This window comes from Eleutherodactylus coqui, chromosome 3, assembly GCF_035609145.1.
Source record: "Eleutherodactylus coqui strain aEleCoq1 chromosome 3, aEleCoq1.hap1, whole genome shotgun sequence".
NCBI classification, from domain to species: Eukaryota; Metazoa; Chordata; class Amphibia; order Anura; family Eleutherodactylidae; genus Eleutherodactylus; species Eleutherodactylus coqui.
The window spans coordinates 281,412,955-281,434,535 of record NC_089839.1 but is presented as its reverse complement, the minus strand read 5'-3'; the positions used below and the strand labels follow the sequence as shown (position 1 = coordinate 281,434,535).

At 43.3% G+C, this 21,581-nt stretch overlaps 1 protein-coding gene across 2 annotated transcripts in view; it reads left to right on the top strand.

The window, feature by feature from the left end:
- The window catches only part of GLIS1 (GLIS family zinc finger 1), a 167,307-nt gene that overhangs the window by 106,351 nt on the left and 39,375 nt on the right, over nt 1-21,581 (top strand). For both annotated transcript variants that reach the window (XM_066597524.1, XM_066597526.1), the window contains exons 2-3: nt 5,191-5,356; nt 9,760-10,699. In XM_066597524.1, the coding sequence (XP_066453621.1) occupies nt 5,191-5,356; nt 9,760-10,699 (1,106 nt within the window). The remainder of the gene's footprint in view (nt 1-5,190; nt 5,357-9,759; nt 10,700-21,581) is intronic.

Here is a 21,581-nt window from a genome sequence, read left to right as displayed (position 1 = left end):
AGTCTTACTTCCTGACTGGTGGGGATCCGACCGATAGGAGCCTCCCCCATCCTTAGAATGGAGATCCTGAAAATCCCAGCATGAGTGGAGCGGATGGCACAAATACGTGTTGCGTGTTTATTTCAATGAAACCATCAGAGATTACCCAATGCTTGTACTCTGCAATTTCCGGTGCCCCTATTAAAATGAATGGAGCAACAGCATGCATGTACGACCATTAATGCGGAGAGCTTCGGGATCCCAATCCTTAGATCAGTAGAGGTCCCAATGGTCTGACCCATACTGATCATGTAGCCTATGTTCTGTTGATACAGGATTACTTTATGTCTTGGCACCATCTTTTTAATACTATATGACTAGTATGACTCTATTAGGTTTACTGGTAGAGTTGTCTTTATTATTTAGTAGTGATTAGAGATGAGCGAACCTACTCGTCCACGCCTCTTTTTCGCCCGAGCGCCGCGATTTTCGAGTACTTCCGTACTCGGGCGAAAAGATTCGGGGGGCGCCGTGGGTGAGTGGGGGGTTGCAGCGGGGAGTGGGGGGGAGAGGGAGAGAGAGGGCTCCCCTCTGTTCCCCGCTGCTACCCCCCGCTCCGCCACGCCTCCCCCCGCCCCCCGGCGCCCCCCGAATCTTTTCACCCGAGTACGGAAGTACTCGAAAATCGCGGTGCTCGATCGAGTAATTACTCGAAACGAGTAGGTTCGCTCATCTCTAGTAGTGATTTGAACCCTATCCTTTGCAGCTTTCATGGCAGAACTTATATTAAGAGATTGCCATCTTCTCTTAATGCTGCACTTAGGTGCGGAGTCGGCGGGCATCCATTGCCAGTAACCACTGTACTATTATTTGCTCCATGCCCTGTCATCATATCAGTAAGATGGATTGTCTTCTCAGCAGAGTTTTCCAAATAAAAGTTAGCATTCATGTTCTCATTATGTATCCCCTGCCAGATTCAACTAAAGAACTGATGACCTTCATATGAGGCTGTGCAGCTTTCTTAATACTTTTGGTGCCACATCAAAAAGTAATGTATGCTGCGTATAACGTACCAACCATGTGCTCAACATTTACAGATGTCTGCTTATTATTTTAGAAATACTTTCGTAAAGGGGTAAAACCCTATTTTTTCCCACTGAGCTATAAATTGTGAACATGCCAAAATGTAAAACAAAGATTTTTGGGTGCCAAATTGGCATTTTTGTTATAAGGATTTTTAATGTATTGCTAAAACCAGATATATGTCCAGAATATGGAGAGATTCATCTTTGTCCATTATGATGTATGGGAAACACTGAAAGGGTTATCAGAAAAAGATATGTGCTCTACAGCGCGGAAATTCAGACTCCCACTATAAGTATGCACCTTCTACTCTATGAAGATGGCGGCTGCTAGTGTGACCCCAACTTTATTTGCATGATACGTACAAGTAAGACATGCAGGGGAGAGGAGCGAAGGAAGTAGACTAATACATTTCCAGTAGGAGGTACATTCAAGTTCTGAGGTCTCCAATTTTGTTTCTAAAAAACTACTTACCCCAGGAAAGCTGAAAGTATTGTCACTTCTCAACATAATCTCCCTCTTGACGTACACATTTTTCACAATGTTGACTTCATAATTCGATGGCCACTACAAATGCATCTTTAGTAGAGATGAGCAAGTGTACTCGTCCGAGCTTGATACTCGTTCGAGTATTAGCGTGTTCGAGATGCTCGTTACTCGAGATGAGCATCACGTGATGTTCGAGTCACTTTCATTTTCTTCCCTGAGAAATTTGCGCGCTTTTCTGGACAATAGAAAGACAGGGAAGGCATTACAACTTCCCCCTGCGACGTTCAAGCCCTATACCACCCCCCTGCAGTGAGTGGCTGGCGAGATCAGGTGTCACCCGAGTATTAAAATCTGCCCGCCCGCGGCTCGCCACAGATGCATTCTGACAGAGATCAGGGACAGTGCTGCTGATGCCGGAGCTGCTATAGGGAGAGCGTTAGGAGTTATTTTAGGCTTCAAGAACCCCAACGGTCCTTCTTAGGCCATAGTCAGAAATCACAGATCGCACCTATCTGCGATCTGCGATTCCTGTTCTCTTCTGTATATGCGCTCAATGGGGCCGGCGGCAGCAGCGCCGACCCCATTGAGAACATATAGAAGACAAATCATTCTTCTCTGCCACAGCTGTAACAGCTGTGGCAGAGAAGAACGATGTTTGCCCATTGAATTCAATGGAGCCGGCAATACAGCAGGTTCCACTGAAAGCAATGGGCTGCTGGCGTGAGGCAGGTCTGACTCACACCCCCTTCACACCCACTGCCGGCCGCGCTGAACTCCGTCTGCCGGGACAAGGTAAGTATATACATTTTTTTTATTTTAACACATTTCTGGATGAATTGCAGGGAAGGGCTTCTATATTTAAGCCCTTCCTGACAATTCATCCCGCGCACGCCGGCAGCCCATTGCTTTCAGTGGAACCAGCTATAAGCATGTAACCCAGGAGAAGTGGCAGCGGAGTGTCATGCAGGCAGTGATTGTGCTTTGTTGGAGGTAGTGTGGTGCGTAGCTAAGGTATGCCATGCTAATGAGGGTTTTTCAGAAGTAAAAATTGTTGGGGGGGGCACTCTTGCTGCTATTGTGGCTTAATAGTGGGACCTGTGAACTTGAGATGCAGCCCAACATGTAGCCCCTCGCCTGCCCTATCCGTTTCTGTGTCGTTCCCATCACTTTCTTGAATTGCCCAGATTTTCACAAATGAAAACCTTAGCGAGCATCGGCGATATACAAAAATGCTCGGGTCGCCCATTGACTTCAATGGGGTTCGTTACTCGAAACGAACCCTCGAGCATCGCGATAATTTCGTCCCGAGTAACGAGCACCCGAGCATTTTGGTGCTCGTTCATCTCTAATCTTTAGGGATCTGTTTTGCCCACTGGAAAATCACTGATGTAAAAGCAGTAAGACTGGAAAATATGCAATTATAGAGAGTGTCCTTCATTGTTGGGAAAGGGCCAAAACTTACTAGATCAGGTGAGTAAAGACCACGTTTGGTGGTCGAAATGTCATTTTTGTATGTGGAGATAATAAAGATACATTGTAAGATGTGAAGAACTTTTTGGATTCCTGTGTGCTGCTCAATGATCTTTTTTTTTGCTATAGATCAGGTGAGTAGGTGGCATGAGGAACTACTTCAAAGTTGTTGTCATGAAGAAATCTCTGAATAAGGGCCTCTCAATGAGCAGGAGAGTTTTGTTGATGGATTTGTGGCACCTGCCTGGAGAAAACTTTCACAATTCATCGGAAGTTCTCCATAGACACCTACTCCACTCGCATAGTCATGTCGTCAGACGGGCTGGTTCGTGGCTGAGGTTCCTTTGGTTCATTCTCACACAACATCCAGCCTTCTTAGAACTGTCGAACACACGGATGCACAACACCTTCACCACATGTCTTACTCAACTGACGAAGAATGTCGATAGGTGTTGTTCCACTTAAGCGAAGCAAACGGATGATTATACGCTGTTCTTGGAACATGATGTCGCCATTTTAAGTATTGAAAATGCTTGTTACTCCAGTCGCTGTCATGAGGGGGGGGGGGGGGTGTCTATCGGACAATGCTGATATTTGTCTCACTCATCCCCGAAGAATGACTATATTTGACTATAATGGGGTCCGTTTGTTTTCCGCTCATCTGCCTGGATTTTTGCCAACAGAAAAAGAGCTGCATGCAGTGCTTTTTCTTCCGGTATTTTGTGTCGGATCTGCGATGGAGTCTCTGTCCAGATTCTAATGCAGATGTGAAACCACCCTTATTTAAGGTTTTCTGTTTGTCAGATAAGCTGTAAGTTTCTTTTTTACCACCAGTGCCAGCTTATCAAATAGGCAGAGTAGGAACCGGCCTATGGGCCCCGCACCTTTCAGAGGCCCTGTGATAACTGATCAAAATAATATTGATCTGATCTTGAAAGAAAATTAAAATCAGATTTGAGTTTGAAATTGCCTTTCAATATAATAACTTTCATGTCTTCCAAGTTGTGTCCGTAACTAGCACTAGATAGCTAGGCAATTTCAAATCACAAAGCCACAGAAGAATTTGGGAGTACAAATTTAGAACAACTTTTGACACTTTCAACAGAGGGTTAAATTCTTCAAAAGGAGTCATGTGTGACTGGGAAGTATGAGACATCTATAACACAGATAACACTTCTGACCGGATGATCTCTTAACACTAATTCAGGGACCATAAAACCTTCACATCTATGTTTGTATTTCTGTTGTAGTATTCTTTTAAGTGCAAATTAATCCCACAATATATGTGCCTTGTCAGGGCTCGGTCAGACGAGCGGAGATCTGCACGGTTTTCCACGCGGAAAAAAAACGCGCCGCGTGCAAAACGAAATCCGCATGACCACATTCATTGCAACCCATTTGTTCTGTCTTTGGTAGGTGCAGATTTTTGCCCGCGCATGCATTGTGTTGTTTATTTCCGTCTGACCGAGCCCTCATAAGTATGTGTGTATATATATGCATGCCTCTTTGGATCTATTTCATAATGCCTTGATGAAGGACCCTATGAGGTCCGAAAGCTTGCATTAACATCATGTATTTTTGTAAGCCATTAAAAGGTATCATATCTACACGATTACTTGGTTTCTCTTACTGAATACACTCACACTTTGCTCTACTGGCTAACACAGCACCAAATCTTTTTTTTTGCTTTAAAATGTAATATTGTAACACTCAAGAAAGGCGTTCAGGCCATCTTCAACTGTTTTATTGAATTCGCCATCACCGCTTCCTCAGGCAGAGAGTTCCATAGTCTCACTGCTCTTACAGTAAAGAACCCTGTTCTGTATCAGTGTAGATACCTTCTTCCCTCTAGCCGTTGGGGGCGCCCCCTTGTTACAGTCACAGTCCTGGGTATAAATAGATCCTTGTATTGTCCCCTGATATATTTATGCCTAGTTATTAGGACACCCCTCAGCTGTCTTTTTTTTCTAAATAACCCCAGTTTTGATAACCTCTCTGGGTGTTGTAGTCCGCCCATTCCATTTATTACAGAAGAGTAGCAATGAGTGTATTCTACTGTTTAATTACTATTTGTTTCATTTTTGATTACAATGTTATCTTGATTCACCATAAAGCCATCATTTTGAAATTGACAGGGTGTCTACAGTATATGCTCTTATTCTGTTTTAGTGAATGGAGGATATGCCCAATACAACCTGAAGAAGAGCTTGCTAGGAATTGAAGGGATGACCAGCACAGTCCTAGAGGACAGTTTTATTGGCCACGTCAGAAATTCTGCAACTTCCGATCATCACATGGGTTCTTACGAGAGCGAGGTCGATGCAGAGTATAACAGGTAATGAATGTATGTAATCTGATGAGAGAGATATCTAATAAGATAACATAAAATATATGACTGTGAAGCCAGTTGCACTGTATGTGCTCTTGGGGTTGAGGTATCATTCAGGTTAGATGTCATAGCTCTTATCTAAGAGTGAAAAAAAAAACTGAGAGTAGCGTAATTATGTAGTCTCATCTTCTGTCAGTGAGGGCAATTATAAGACAATAGTAATTAGGAGGGAGAGGATAAAGCACAGGTTAAGGGTCAGCCCGGATACTTGTTACCATATTGTCCTTCCCATAATGAAGGGATGAGAGATGCTCATACATCAGAAATCTGACCCCTCGCTCCATCTCATCCCTAATGTTTTTCCCAGGACGAAGAGACACATTACACAGGAGCAAGTTCATTGTCCTCGTCACATGGTCCTCTCTTAATCTCCCCAATCAGGTTGTACATCAAAGACTAATCAACACAATGTAGTTCTCTATGGATCCATCTAGACTGTAGTATTCGATGGTGTGATCCTGGAGGGAGGCATAGCAAGTGTGTTAGATAGAAGAGAGCAGCGTACGATGGTGATACTGCTTGTGATGCGATAGAGGTAATGTGGTGTATAATGCTTTCATTTTTAGGTAACCTATATTAACTTGGACAGATATACAATACTCTGCAAAATTTTTAAGCAGGTGTGGAAAAAATGCTGCCAAGTAAGACTTCAAAAAAAAATAGAAGGTTGCGAATTTATTCTGCCGCAGGACAACGACCCCCATCCAATGTCACCAAAAAAGCGTAAAGAAGAACAAGAAGTCCTGGAAGTGCTGATACGGCCCCACAGAGCTCTGAGCTCAACATCATCGAGTCTGTCTGGGATTACCTGAAGAGACAGAAGCATTTGAGTGAGCCGACATCCACAGAAGATCTGTGCTTAGTTCTCCAAGATGTTCGGAACAACTTCCCTGCCGAGTTCCTTCAAAATCTATGTGCAAGTGTACTTGAAGAATCGATGCCGTTTTGAAAGCAAAGGGCGGTCACACCAAATAATGATATAATTCAGATCTCTCTTTTGTTCATTCATTTGTATTTTGTTGCCTGACAAAAAAAAAACTATTAACACTTCTATTTTTGAAAGCATTCTTCTCACTTTGCAGCATTTTTTCGACACCTGCCTAAAACTTTTGCACAGTCCTGTATATTGAAAAGCGACAGTTAAAACGAAGGGAATGGTAACATCCAGTTCTGAATGTTTTAATCTAAATATATTTTTTGTAAAGGTTACAGAAAATAAAATGGGTGGGGAAGGACTGAGGGGAACAACATTATGACATTTCGATGGGGCAGAAGTTTTGAGAGATGGTTTGATCTTTGGGGTAAATAGCTAGAATTTCAAAAAGATCTTCAATTATCCTTCCATTCCTAATTAACTCTACTAAGAAGAAACTTTTTTTTTCTTCGTTAGTTATCAAAAGATGGAAGGCTCTTCTGATTGATGTTTTACCATCACAGGAAACCCTTTCATTGGAAGTCTCTCTTTTTCCCTCATCCTGAATCTATTTGTTTCTCTTTATGTAACTAATATAAGAATTGTTGGTTCAGCTGAATTGTTTAATGCTTTGGATTACAATGTTCATAACGTTGTTCCCCTCTGTCCTTCTCAAGCTCCAAGGAGGATAATAGAGGGATGGCACAAAGCAGCGTTCTAGGGAAAGATGCTGCAGAATTGTTACTGCATGAGGGATACAAGAATTTTGCTAAGGTGTATTCATAAAGGGGGTTTTCCTGTGCGAGTTCTGACAGATGCTGAGATTTGAATGGGTTAATTGATTCACATGAGCAATTTTTCTCCTAGACAGATAGCCCAACTTTTTGTGTGATTGTTCCTCAAGAATCGCCCAATATTTTCTATGGTTGGAGTGCAAAGAAAACAGGTCACATAACAAGCAATATGCGTGCAAGTGCAATGCGTTTCTAACACGCTACTATGGGGACCGCATTAAAAAAAATACAGGGAGGGGAGAACAGTGAAAAGCGCACATAAAATGCGTGTAAATTATGTGTGAAAATGGCAAAAAATCCATCTCAAACGCATGAAAATCGCACGGAAAAAAGTCAGTTTTTCCCTTTCTAAAACCGCAGTCGCCCGTGTGTATATAACCTTAACAGAGATGTCAGGAGAACGAACGGGTCAGCTTATAGAAGGCTGACAGATGGATGCAAAAAGCAGTTTAAGGGATAATTATAGAGATTGCTCTATGGGAGGGTACAGACAGAGGATATATGGCGATATTAGGGGATATATATATGAAATGTCATAGCAGCTTTGATCTACAGTCTAAAAAGTCGAATGAACTACTGTAGGTTTTCACCGCATATGTATCCAGTTTTGAACAAGAATATGATCCCCTAAAGGCGGGGGTGTAAATATAGGGGATGCAGAGGATATGGTTGCACTCGGGCTCAGGGGGCCCATCAAGCCTGTCTTCTCCATATAGGGAGCTCAGTACTATGAATAAAGCTTCATAGTGGGGGGTCCTGTTACTCATTTTGTTTTGGGGCCTAGAAGCGGATTTTCTGGGTGTGACTCAAGTTTTTACCAATAGATTCAGGCCTGTTAAGACAATAAAAGCAGTGGTACCTACCCTTCTTCTGGCCCAGTGCTGCAGCCCTGCGGTCTTTATTTTACAATAGCTACCACCTGACTGCTGCACCCAATCAGAGGCCGCAGTAGTCAGATACCATTCTCCTGGCATCTTGGCTCCCAGCATCTGAGTGGTGATGCCAGTAGCACCGGACCTAACTGCTGCGGCTCTGATGGGCTGCAGCAGTCTGATGGCATCCGTTTAGAAACAAAGACCAGGAGGGCCAATAGGCTTCAACGCTGGATCGTCGGGGCAGAGAACAGGTAAGTACTAGAGATGAGCGAGCACGCTCGGTAAGGTGAGTTACTCGAACAAGCCTCGCTCATCTCGAGTAACTGCCTTCTCCTCCGAGCATGCTCGGGTGGGCGGCGGGGGTAAGCGGGGGGAAAGAGAGAGATCTCTCTCACTCTCCCCTCCCCTCCTCTCTCCCCCACCGCCCCCCTTGAGCACGCTCACAGGAGAAGGCAGTTACTCGAGATGAGTGAGGCTCGCTGAAGTAACTCATCTTACAAAGCGTGCTCGCTCATCTCTAGTAAGTACCCTTGCTTTTATTGTTTTAACAGGTCTGTATTCATTATTGAAAACTTGATTCACACCCAGACAATCCCTTTAATGCATCCAAAAATTACTATCACAAGCTTGGACAAAGAAGGATGTATCAAAATAGGCCTACAAATTTTGCACGGGTCTAATGTCTAGACTTGTATACAAAACCGAAAATTTGTCCATAGCTATAGTGACAAATGGGAACAAATAATGTTATAATAAATGTTGCCTAGATCAGGTGTGTCAAAATCATTTTCACCGAGGGCCACATCAGCCTTATGGTTGGGTTCAAAGGGACAATTATAATTATAGGACTGTAAAGTAATAGTGATTCTCATAGTGGCCACAGTAGTAATAGTGACCCCCATAGTGGCCCTAGTAGTCATAGGGTCCCCCCATAGTGTCCCCAGTAGTAATAGTGTCCCCCATAGTAGTAATATTGTCTACATTAGTAATAGTGACTCCCATAGTGGCCCCAGTAATAATAGGGTCTCTCATATTGGCCTCACTAGTAATAGTGCTCACATAGTGGCCACAGAAGTAATATTGGCCCCAGTAGTAACAGTGTGCCCTATAGTAGCCACAGTAGTAATATTGGCCACATTAGTATTATTGACCCCCATAGTGGCCACAGTAGTAATATGGTCCCTCCTATTGGCCCCACTAGTAATAGTGCTCACATAGTGGCCACAGTAGTAATAGGATCCTCCATAATGGCCACAGCAGTAATAAGGTCCCTCATATTGGCCCCACTAGTAATAATGCTCCCATAGTGATCCCAGTAATAGTGTACTCTATATTGGCCGCAATAGTAATAGTGTCTCCCATAGTGGCTGAACAGCATCCCTACAGGCATTCCACTCACTGTCAGCCGCAGCTGAGTCTGTGGCCACTGATCTCTCCCCTCGGCGTCTGCACTGCATGCAGGACGGCACATGCAAAGACCGTGGAGAGAGGGGGGGGAGGTCAGCAGGCACAGACTCTGCACTACTGCCGGACCAGACCTGTAGGCTGGGTGAGTGGAATGCCTGTTAGGTAGCTGCACGGCAGGCAGGCCACATAAAAAGAGGTCTGTGGATCTTGTGTTTGACATATGTGTCCAACATTATGAACTTCTGTTTGGTTGAAAGTATGATACATCAGTTGTATGAGATGTGATCAGAAAATGATGAATGCCAGAGAGCCGCTTAGTGATATTTAGGTTCAGTGTCTTTTTGCTTCCTCTTCTTGCAGGTCTGCCCGTTATTGCACTTCCATATCTTTTTGTCTAAATGGGTCTCGCTCTGCCAGTCGAATCAAGCAAGAGGGTCCCTGTGACTTCTCTCATCTCTCAGCAGTATCTCGGCACTCGGGCATCTCAGAGTTAAGAGCATCTCTGCTTCCTGACACAGCGGTGGCACACAATGGATTGAAACAGTGTCTGTCATCGTACTTTTTAGACACCACACACAGCACTTTCCCAGGCTCGTTGACAGCCAGCAGCAATTCTACCTCTGCCCAGCTTCAGTCTGGTGGAAGACGGGGATGTTCCACTGATAGTGTCGAAATTGTGAAAATTATTCACTCCGCTCACACGTCATTGCCACCTTGCATGAACCAAATTTGCGTTTCCCCTCCAAGAACACAATTTAATTCTGGTGGTGTTCCTAACTGCAGCCCACCAAAGGCATCCCAACCTGAGGGTCTTTGTGGACTGCCCGCCTCTGCTCACTGCCTGCTTTCTAGTGCTGGAGGGTATGAACTGAAATCTCCGGAGCAGGTGAATGTGCCCTGTTCAGAGGGCAGTGCCAATCTCTTTCTAAATACGATTCCCAATGACTGTAGTAAGCTGAATTTTCTGAAGCAAGAACCAGAAGACAACTATCCACAAGGACTTCATTCTCCACTTCATCTTGCACTCAACATGTCCCCGAAGGCGATTTCACCTGATGACCGTGATGAACTTGGCGCTGAGAGGAGACAACTATGCCGCTGGATAGATTGCAGTGCCTTTTATGATCAGCAGGAGGAGTTAGTGAGGCACATTGAGAAGACGCATATTGACCAGCGCACAGGAGAGGATTTTACATGTTTCTGGGCTGGTTGCACAAGACGATTCAAACCCTTCAACGCCCGGTATAAACTGTTGATTCACATGAGGGTGCACTCTGGGGAGAAGCCAAATAAGTGTATGGTGAGTGAATATATTCTTATAATTGATGTATAAAGCCACCAAAAAGTGAATTTTTCATCTTTTAACACCAATGTATTTATAGGTCCAACATTCTGTATTCAGAGGTGGCTATTCAGTTAAATCATAACTCTAGCCAAAAGCTAAAATATATTGTTCCTAAATCCTTATGTATTGTGACCGCAAGGAGTCTTCCTCTTCTAAGTTCATCCATTGGTGATCCAGACTTGTGCTGCCTTCAGTTGATGGAGAACCAAGGTGTTACATATAACCTTGGAACTTTATAGCAAAACTTTGAATAGAACCACATCCCACCATAATTACCAGAAGCATAACTTGAAGCTCCCAGGCCCCGATGCAAAACTTGTAACAGGGCCCCCAACTATAATGCTTTATTCATAGTACTAGGTTCCCTATATGGAGAAGAGAGGCTTTATGGGCTCCAAAGGCTCCTGGGCCCGGGTGCAACCGCATCCCCTGCATCCTCTATAGTTACGCCCCTGATGATTACCTTTAATAGTAAGTCCATAACATGCAAAGCTGATGATTATTTCTGTCTCTCTGTGCCATGTGCCTTTTCCTAATGCCCAGGGATAATACACAAAGTGACGTCATAATAGTGATAAAAAGTTCTTAAGTTATTGCTTTCAGTAAGAGAAAGAAAACAATTTCATGCAAACTCTTCATCAGGCTGATATAAAGAAATATATCTGAAGAAACACATATATACAAAAAGATCCTATTTGTGTGATATGTGTGTATATATATATTCTTCAGATATATTTTGTTATACCTAAGAAAAGCCTAAAGACCTTATTATAGTCAGTAGGGTCCATCCAGGCTTGGACTGGGCCACAGGAGAACAGATGAATCCCCCGGTGGGCCCTGAGCCAGAGTGGGCCCCAAGCCTCCTTTCCTGCCTCGCACCGTATGAGTCGAGTACAAGATTTGCATATATTATTCCTGCATACTACATTCTCCATATACGTCCGTGGAAACAGGGATACATGCAAACACAGCTACCTTTCTATTAAGTTAAACAAAGAATGCTTGGAGTTTGTAAATGGGGATCAGGTAATATTTGCATATAGCTGTACGGGGGTTCCTCAAAATGAATTTTACTGGTGGGCCTTAGGCACCCCAGTCCGACATTGGGTCCATCGTCTTTTGTTCATGTCAGGCTTATGCCGGATCCCAAACTTCTGCTACGCTCCTCCATTGACTCCCATGATGCAGCCGAACCACTGAGTAGGACAGCACAGATGTGAATAGACCCTACAGACTGTTTTTAATCTAGATCACTGGACTTTTTTCTTTCCATATATTCTCTGACTTTGTACTAGAACTTATTGAGTCACTTCGGAAAGAGGATATGAGATCTTAGGCTGAGACTTCACGCAGTGTGGCTTGTAACGAGGAGCAGCTTGTACCGTTGCATTCTGCTGCATTCCATTAAACTACGTTGAGTCACATACATCAGTGATCGTAAAAGGTCGAAGTTTGCAAAATCGGTCATCAATCCTGACCTTCAGAGTAGAATTCTATCTAGGTTTCCCTTCACCTAGGACAAGTATTCTAACCCTAGCCTATAGGCAGAGTGGCTTGTTGATGCCCCACTGTAACCAGAAGTCAGTAATTGCCATCATACTGGAGAGGAAAAAACTGAATGAAAACCAACATGTCGACATATTTAGACAAAGGAACTCGGCTCCTTGAAAACAGGAAATAGATGAGACGTTTTCACTGTAAATAAGTGGTCTTTCAAAATGCCAGTTAATCCTTTTCTGATAGCTCCAAAAAGTGATCACAAGGTAAATCCTAGTAGTAACAAGCTCATCCCTCCATCTGATCTCAATTACTTGTCTTCCTCCTTCTGATCTCTACACTCAAGGATTCCCCGTCTTGCCCATCATTGCCAGATCCTACCCCCCCCCCCCCCCCCTTCATATTGTCTTCTTCTCTCCATCCCATTCACTTGGACCATTCGGTAGTAAGAGGAAACCGTCTAATCTCCCTGCAATATCCTGTTATGTTTCATACTTACTGTGTGTTATTTTAGTTTTATTACATTTGAGATTTATCTGCATTATAATCAGAAAAGTGTCCAACCAAAATAATGAGGCAATGCCTCCTAGACCTTCATGTTTGAAGATTAATTTTCCTGCTTTCTTAGATTCAGTGTTCCAGACAACTGGAATTTTGATTGTCTGAGACAACAGAAATTAGCAAATTTAATATGCTTTTGTACGGAAGCAAAATAACCTCCCTCACCCCGGGCTGTGCTCCTTTTCTATACATTCGGCTTTTTAATCTATGGATGGAGTGTGGGCCGTGATATAGATGTGTAGACTTCACTGCAGAAATGATTAGGTCATTGTGTGAAATTGCATCATCAATGTGTATTTTAGCAAATCTATTTTACGTGTGTCAACTTGTGTCAATGCGAATCCACCAACCTGCAAAATTCACAGTGAATGATCTGCTCCAAAAGGTAAAGGGGTTCAAAAAGTTAAAGTGAAGTTTGGAGTAGTTGTCTCTTTTTTGTACTCTATAAGAAGAAACGGAGATCGCAGTCTGAATAGAAATTCCACTTTATGATCAAGCTTGACACGTGAAATGCTTAGTCCGGATTTGAATAACAAAACCAAAAAGTGGGGGAACAGGAAATCTGACCATAACGTACTAATGTGATGAGACCCTTCCTAAAAGTGGAGCACCTGGCCTGATGAAGGCCACCCTTACTTTAGGAACCTGAGGCGACCCTGATTTCTCGAGCTGGAAAACAGGGATGATTGCAGTATATAATTACCAATGATTTGGTAGATAGATGGAAACAAGCATGCAATGTCTAGATGAAACACAATAGTCAGGAGACAGATGTCAGAAAACCCCAGAATATCCTAAACACTAAATGGACTCATCTGAAAATGAAACAGGGCAGGAGCCGCTAACGTGACCAGAAACACCTACAGGCTATAAGTATAACTGGCGTCTTCCATGAGGAGCAGCCGGCATAAATGTGATAGTCAGGTGCTGATTGGCCAGTTAGGATACACGTCTCCCAGCCGAGCAATCTATTCACACACCCTCAGAGAAGTGCTCATGTCAGCATCCAGCACCAAGATGACACTGAGCGTGCGCCGGCGTGTGGATCACATGGTCAGGGGCTGACTCCGAGACGTCGTCCCAGTCCAGATCCAACAGCTAGTGAGCCATTACTCCACCCAACTGAATTTGATCAATTGGCGTAAAGCATCATGGTCTTAAACAACATCTGTAAGCATCCGTGCAGTTACCAAAACAGTAGCACTGCATGGACATTGACATGGCCATACATACCTTTCCCCGTTGTTTAGTCTGCCTTCCAAGTTGCCTCGCATTGTATGTACACCACTCTGGAGTGGTCCGATGGGTGGTTCATTGCTGATAGTGATCTGTGCTTTCTTTAGTAAAGCCCCATTTAGACACAACGCTCAAAATTCGCTCAAAAGCCATCCTTTGAGCGATAATCGTTGTGTCTAAATGCGTTGTCATCTCGCACTGTTTGTTCATCGTTGATTTCTAGCAAGCTAGAAATCAACGATGGTTTTTATCAGCGCCGCACACTGACTTTTTCAGTGGGTGGCGCTGACAGCATTCTATGAGCTGGTATCCCGCTGGGACTTCTCAGCAGTATACCAGCTGAAAGCTCCCAGAACAAAGGAGCTGTCAGTCCTCCTACTATTTCTCGGAACTATCAGCTGAAAACTGTGGGAACAAAGCAGCTGTTTGCATAAACAAAACAGCTGCTTTTCTCTGAGTTATCAGCAGTGTCCTGCTCTGCCTGCATTTAACTCTTCAAGTAGCTAATTAGCTACTTAAGAGTTATGCAAAGATGATCGCTCAAAACTGTCATTAAAATTGCCGTTTGAGCGATTTTTGCGTGATCATCTTTCAGTCTAAATGCACCTTAAGTGATCATCAACTCCTCCCCCTGGTTCTTGGTTGATGACTCAAGTATGACCCTAGCAGCCAGTTAAGAGCTAGGGAGAGGGTTTGAAGAAAGCCCAAGTCCAAAACCACTATTAGCAATGAACCGCCCATCGGACCACTCCAGAGTGATTTACAGTACACAGGGCACCGGCGGCTTGAAGAAAGTATTTCAGAGCTCCTGTGGCAAGCTGAGCAGTGGGGAAGGTATGAATAGCATTACTCTCATGTCAGCGGCCCTGCTGTGCTAGTGGATTAGTAATTGTGGGTATGCTTACAGATGTCCTTTCAATTGAAGCATCAGATCTAAATGTTACGGTGATACAGAACGTAGTTATTATTTTGTTCCACAAACAATGGTCCTTATTGTTCTGCATGTGGGGTGCAAGGAGATTAGGTTGTAAACTCCCCTGGCTCAGGAACCCAGGCGGATGAATGCATCCCTAATCTCATATGATATGATAATTATTTATCAATTGTAATAATGATGAGGATGATGAAGGATATACAGAGGAGAACTTCAATTTTCAAATTGCATGTAAAAGTCAAGTCAGTTAACCCCTTAATGACCAAGGTGTTTCGGTCCGACAGGTAAAATCCCTAAAAAGTGTCTGGTCCTATGTGGTTTTACTGCCCTACTTTTTTTTCTGCAGCTCCGAAAATTATTTTTGCATCATTTCTTTTTCTATGACATTTTTTTTAATATAATTTTTCACAGAATTTTTTTTCCGTTTTTTAATTTGACTCGATGTTCACTACGCCAACATAAAATGTTTGGCAAAATGGTTGTAAATGTTTTAGTATGGCGCGATGTTGACCTACTGGAGACACGCATTCACTTGCGTTTATCGGCTCTACGATGTTGAATCGAGGATTCAGCTTTAACTGTTCGCCGTCCACGGCTCGGTCTTCCATGTTTTGGGGACATGACAACAGTCAAACTAGTAAGTATTATTCTTTATATCAACTTGATATGAACATCGCTTAGCAAAGCTTGACTCTCCCTGGCGGCGCTGTTGGCTGAAGCACAACAGCGCCCCCTGCTAGACTTAACATAGGAACTTTGACCTTGCCTGAGCCTCAATGTATCGATCTCAAATTGTATGATTTTTTACGGCGGTCGCGAGGATGTCACAATCTAATGACACCAAAATCATCCACCAAAGGTCACATAAAGGGGTCAAAGTGCGGTGCAAGAAAAACCCTATCTTTTTTTATATTAGATTAGGTGTAAAAAGCTAAATAAAAGCTTTTTTTAAATTTTATAGTTGTGTGTTTTTAAAATTAGTATATTCACGCTAAAATAAAGTACAGGAATGGGTTTCTCGTTTTGTTTCGGACGTTTTGATATATCATTCGTATAGTCTCGGATTACAGAGTGCATAGGGCGGCGGTTTTGGTTGGCATTGGTGGGGGGGGGGCATTTTCTTTTTTATATGTATATTTTTTTATTTTGTTCTGTAATTTTTTTTAGTTCAATCGGTTTTTATTGGTTTTCAAAGAAAAGTATTATATAGACATTGCACAACATCGTTGATATCAACATGTGTCCGTATAAGCACAACAAACAACATATCTTGGTTTCCTAATACTTATGGCATGAACTAGATTGTATAGCTTAATCTCTTGTGTCTCGTATCAGAAATTGGGAACTGCGCAATGTAAGATTATAACACTGTAATTTTTTTTTAAATGTATTTTTGTAACTTTTTTTTTAACATGTATGTTCCCCATGATGTCATATAAGACCTCTTTGAATCATGCATATCATCTTTTTCGTAAAAAATTTTACACTTTTCCACTGTAGCTGAGGCATCCATAGGAGCCGCATCTGTAGGAGCCCCAGTTACAGGGAAAACATTTCCCTGTGGTGACAATAGTCACTAACAGAGCTGATCTGGGTCTACTAGGACCCTGCAGCTCTGCTATGGCAAGTGGCATCCGGCAGTCACATCCGGCCAGGATCAAAGCTCAGGACCAAACACCGTAAATTTACAGTGAATGGTCCTTAACTGGTCAATAAAGTAACCTAGATAAAAAAGAGCTACAACATTTAAGAAAAACTTGTTTCCCTTCTGAAACTGTATCTTATTAAAAATTCTAAGATCTATTTTTTAGTCCAAGCTGCCATTCTATACTTCCTGACAACCAGTGGCTCCTCCTGATAGCAGTTTGGCTGTCTGCATGCTGAGGGATATGGTGCATTATCTGCACCCCCTGTAAATAAATCTTGCTATTCATATAGCACCATCTTATTCTGCAGTGCTTACAGGTAATTCATTAATTACACCCCACAAAGCTGGGAACTCATTATACCAACCTCAGAAGGATGAGGTTGAACTGACTACCTGAACCAGGTGGGGATTGAACTTGCAAACCCTCAGGTTGTTAGCAAGAGCTTAGGACTGCACTTAACACTCAGCGCCACACAGTGCTTTATGTTGACACAATATTAAGTATATGGCCTTTTTTGTGTTTTCTTTATTAAGGTTCTGGATTTTGGCACCCAGGACACAAGGGTCTTGGTTAGAGATGAGCGAATATACTCGTTTCGAGTAATTACTCGATCGAGCACCGCGATTTTCGAGTACTTCCGTACTCGGGTGAAAAGATTCGGGGGGCACCGGGGGGTGGGGGGAGGCGTGGCGGAGCCCTCTCTCTCTCCCTCTCCCCCCCCCCCCACTCCCCGCTGCAACCCCCCACTGACCCACGGCGCCACCCGAATCTTTTCGCCCGAGTACGGAAGTACTCGAAAATCGCGGCGCTCGGGCAAAAAAGGGGCGTGGCCAAGTACGCTCGCTCATCTCTAGTCTTGGTGTTTGTTTTCCCTTCTATTCCCTTTCCTTAACCCTCATGATATTTCCTAACTTCCTTGTTTTTGTGCAATTTAATTCCCCTGGAGAGGGGAGTCCCGCTCTCTCTTTCACAGGAGGGCAAAAACAAACGGGCAGATGCGCACCAAGCACACTGCTATGTATCGCAATTGCACATTAATGTTTTTTTTTCTTTTCCTGGACTGTTAAAACTCTACAACGTAGCGAGCGAGTTTGAAAAAAACAGCCGGAATATGGGTCCTGCCTAGAGATGAGCGAGTATACTCGCTAAGGCACATTACTCGAGCGAGTAGTGCCTTAGCCGAGTATCTCCCCGCTCGTCTCTAAAGATTAGGGGCTGGCGGGGAGGAACGGAAGGGAGATTTCTCTCTCCCTCTCTCCCCCCCGCTCAAAGCTGCAACTCATCTGTCACCCGCGCCGGCCCCCGAATCTTTAGAGACGAGCGGGGAGATACTCGGCTAAGGCACTACTCGCTCGAGTAATGTGCCTTAGCGAGTATACTCGCTCATCTCTTGTCCTGCCCTATCTATTCTTGCCTGTACTATTAATGGTCAAGAACACCGCTAATGAAAATAAACCCATTCAAATCAATGGTTTTATTTCATCCCGCTATGCGGTCATGATTATTACGGCTGTATAATAGGACAAAATCACGCCCATGTGAAGAAGCCCTTATGATTTGAAATGGACCTTAAAAGGACATCCCAGTTCCTGGGAGTTCCATGAGCGTTCTAAGGCAGAATGGTGAGTGGCTTAAAATTCGCCATGAATACTCGTAATTGTCCGCTTCATGAACAGCTGATTGCTGCAGGTCTGGTATTACATAGCGTCACTTCTTATTAAAGGTGGATCATGTAATACATCTCTTCACTGTGAGATATGCAGTCTTCTGAGAAGCTATTCGGCAGAGTGGCCACACCACTGAGTAACTTCTGAGATGACTACATCGTAGATTGCGATTACTACAAGCCATCCAGAAGCGAGTAAGGATGCTTCACATCTGCGCTCGGGGTTCCGTTTTCCATTTGGGAAGCAGTAAAGGGGGATCCCCTTATGATGAAATTGAACAGTGCTGATTGGATCCCATTGACCATAATGGGGTCCGTTTGGTTTCCACTCAGCTGCCCGGCATTTTACCGGAAGAAAAAACACGGCTTGTAGCGCTATTTCTTTGGGTATTTTGTACGAGAGAAGGTTCCAGAAGAGATGTTTGATCATATATCGATTACTCCCTCTAGTAAAATAAATCTTTGTGGTCTTCTATTGACTATTGGATTCACATTGTTTAGGACAGCATGACCCCCTGACCATTGGCTGTTCCTCTTTATATCTCAATGTTATCTCTGGTTTGGCCAGCGAGTTATTCGCTGCGGATACAATTGACTATAATAGCAGCACTGTGGGAAGCCGATCACCCTGCCTGTCACCCAGATGGCATGATGATGTCATCACACTGTCTGCATTGCTCTGTATGATCCTGGCCAGAAGATGCCAATGCAGGAGATGAAGGACGTTCTGAGAGCGTAATGGAGGTGAGTGAATTTATTATTTTATTGTTGGAGCACAGTGGGGTCTTATTAATTGCTCAGGGGGCACAATAGTGCCTATATATGACTTGTGGCACATTGGGGCCTATAAATGACTTGTGGCACAGTGGGGCCCTATAAGTGACTCAGGCAGCACAGTGGGGCTTATAAATGACTTAGGATGGATAGGGGGGGGCTATAAATGACTCATGGGGTACAGTGGAGTCTATAAGTGACTTAAGTGGCACATTAGGACCTATAAATGGCTCATAGCACACCGGGGCCTATAAGTGACTCAGGTGGCTCTGTAGGGCTTATGAATAACTTAGGGGGCACAGTGGGACCTATAAATGACAAAGGGGCACAGTGGGATTTAGAAATTATTAAGGAGACACAGTGTGGCCTATAAATTACTAAGTGGCAGAGTGACATCTAAAAATGACTAAGGGGGCAGAGCGAGGCCTATAAATGACTAAGGGGCATAACAGGACTTATAAATTACTAAGGAAGCCGACTCTGACTCTGTCGCCCAAGGGCCCATGTAAGCCTGGAGCCATTGTCATTTGACAACCCCAAACATACTGAGTCACTTTCTATGTCAATTAGGTGCTGTACTTGTATATTGCACAGCAGAAAATCTCCAAACATAGTAACAGCGCATTGCAGATCATTGATAAATATTCCACATTCATCTGTCAGAGGATGAAAATGGGATCCAAATGTAACATTCCCTAAACTTTTCTAACTGTAAATCTCACCTCCGCCTGCAAATAATTACAACCAGATGCACTATGTGGAATAAATACATCTGGAGAGGACTAGGAACACAGGTCAGCATTTATTGCCTTAGGGAATGCTTTCACAGTCGTGGAGTTTATGAGTGGACCTAAGGGGTTTATTCTTCAGTGATGTCATGGCATTTCATGTCCTCTCTGCCGAGGATACTGTGTACACATGGCTACACATCCCCGGCTACTGTGCACTGCATAGTTCGGCTACATTCAGGTCCACAATCCTGGGCATTGTTGCCCACTGTCAATAGTTGCCAAAGATATTTTTTAAGATTATGTTTGAGAAATTAACTTCTGTACCTCATGATGTAGCAGGAATGATTCTTAGGGTACGTTGACACATGGTGGATTTCGGTGTGGAGCTGCACCAAAATACCAGTCACAATCTGCACTATTTAGTGTGTATTTCACTGTGGATCCACAGCAGATTTTATTCTTTCAATTGAACGGAGTGAAATAAACCCAGTGATGTCACAGTGCGCAGATAGTAAACAGTGTGATGTCACAGACCCTGAATAATGCACGCAGTGATGTCACAATACATAGAATAAACACAGTGATGTCACAGTACACAGATAGTAAACAGTGCGATGTCATGGAACCTGGATAATGCACAGTGTGATGTTACAGTACAGGGATAAGAAACACAGTGATGTCACACTATAGTATAGAGACAATAATCCCAGTGATGTCACAAGTACGAAGATAGTAAACAGTGTTATGTCACAGACACTGAATAAGGAACACAGTGATGTCACACTATAGTATAGAGACAATAATCCCAGTGATGTCACAAGTACGAAGATAGTAAACAGTGTTATGTCACAGACACTGAATAAGAAACACAGTGATGTCACACTATAGTATAGAGACAATAATCCCAGTGATGTCACAAATATGAAGATAGTAAACAGTGTTATGTCACAGACACTGAATAAGGAACACAGTGTTGTTACAGTACAGGGATAATAAACACAGTGATGCCACGCTATAGAGACAATAAACACAGTAATGTGATAGTACACAGATAGTAAACCGTGTGATGTCACAGACCCTGAATAATGCACACAGTATTATCACAGTACGGGCATAATAAAATCAGTGATGTCACAAGTACGCAGACAGTAAACAGTGTGACGTCACAGACTCTGAATAATGCATGCAGTGATGTCACATTACAGAGATAATAAATCTAGTGATGTAGCAAGTACGCAGATAGTAGACAGTGTGATGTCACAGACCATGAATAATGTATGCAGTGATGTCACAGTACAGAAATAATAAACAAAGTACTGTCACAGTACAGGGTAGAATAAACCCAGTGATATCACAGTACACAGATAGTAAACTGTGTGATGTCATAGAAACTGGACAGTGCACACAGTAATGTCACTGTACAGAAATAAGAAACATAGTGATGTCAGAGCTAATGGCTAAGAAGCACAGTGATGTCACAACATAGTAATAGGAAATACAGCATCATAATACAAGGATAATGCCCACAGTGGTGTCACAGTACAGAGGTTATAGACACAGGTGCTTCTTTACAGGGCAGATAGGCCATTATGCTTACATAGACCCAAGGGCTCAGGTAAAACTGCACCTCTGCACCCCAATAGTTATGCCCCTGATTAAAGGGGTTATCACCCCAAAATCATTTACTACCTATCCACAAAATATATGATAAATGATTGATCATTGAGAGTCCAACCACTTCGACCCCCAGTGATTACAAGAAAGTTGCACCCCAAGCCCCCTAGTGAAT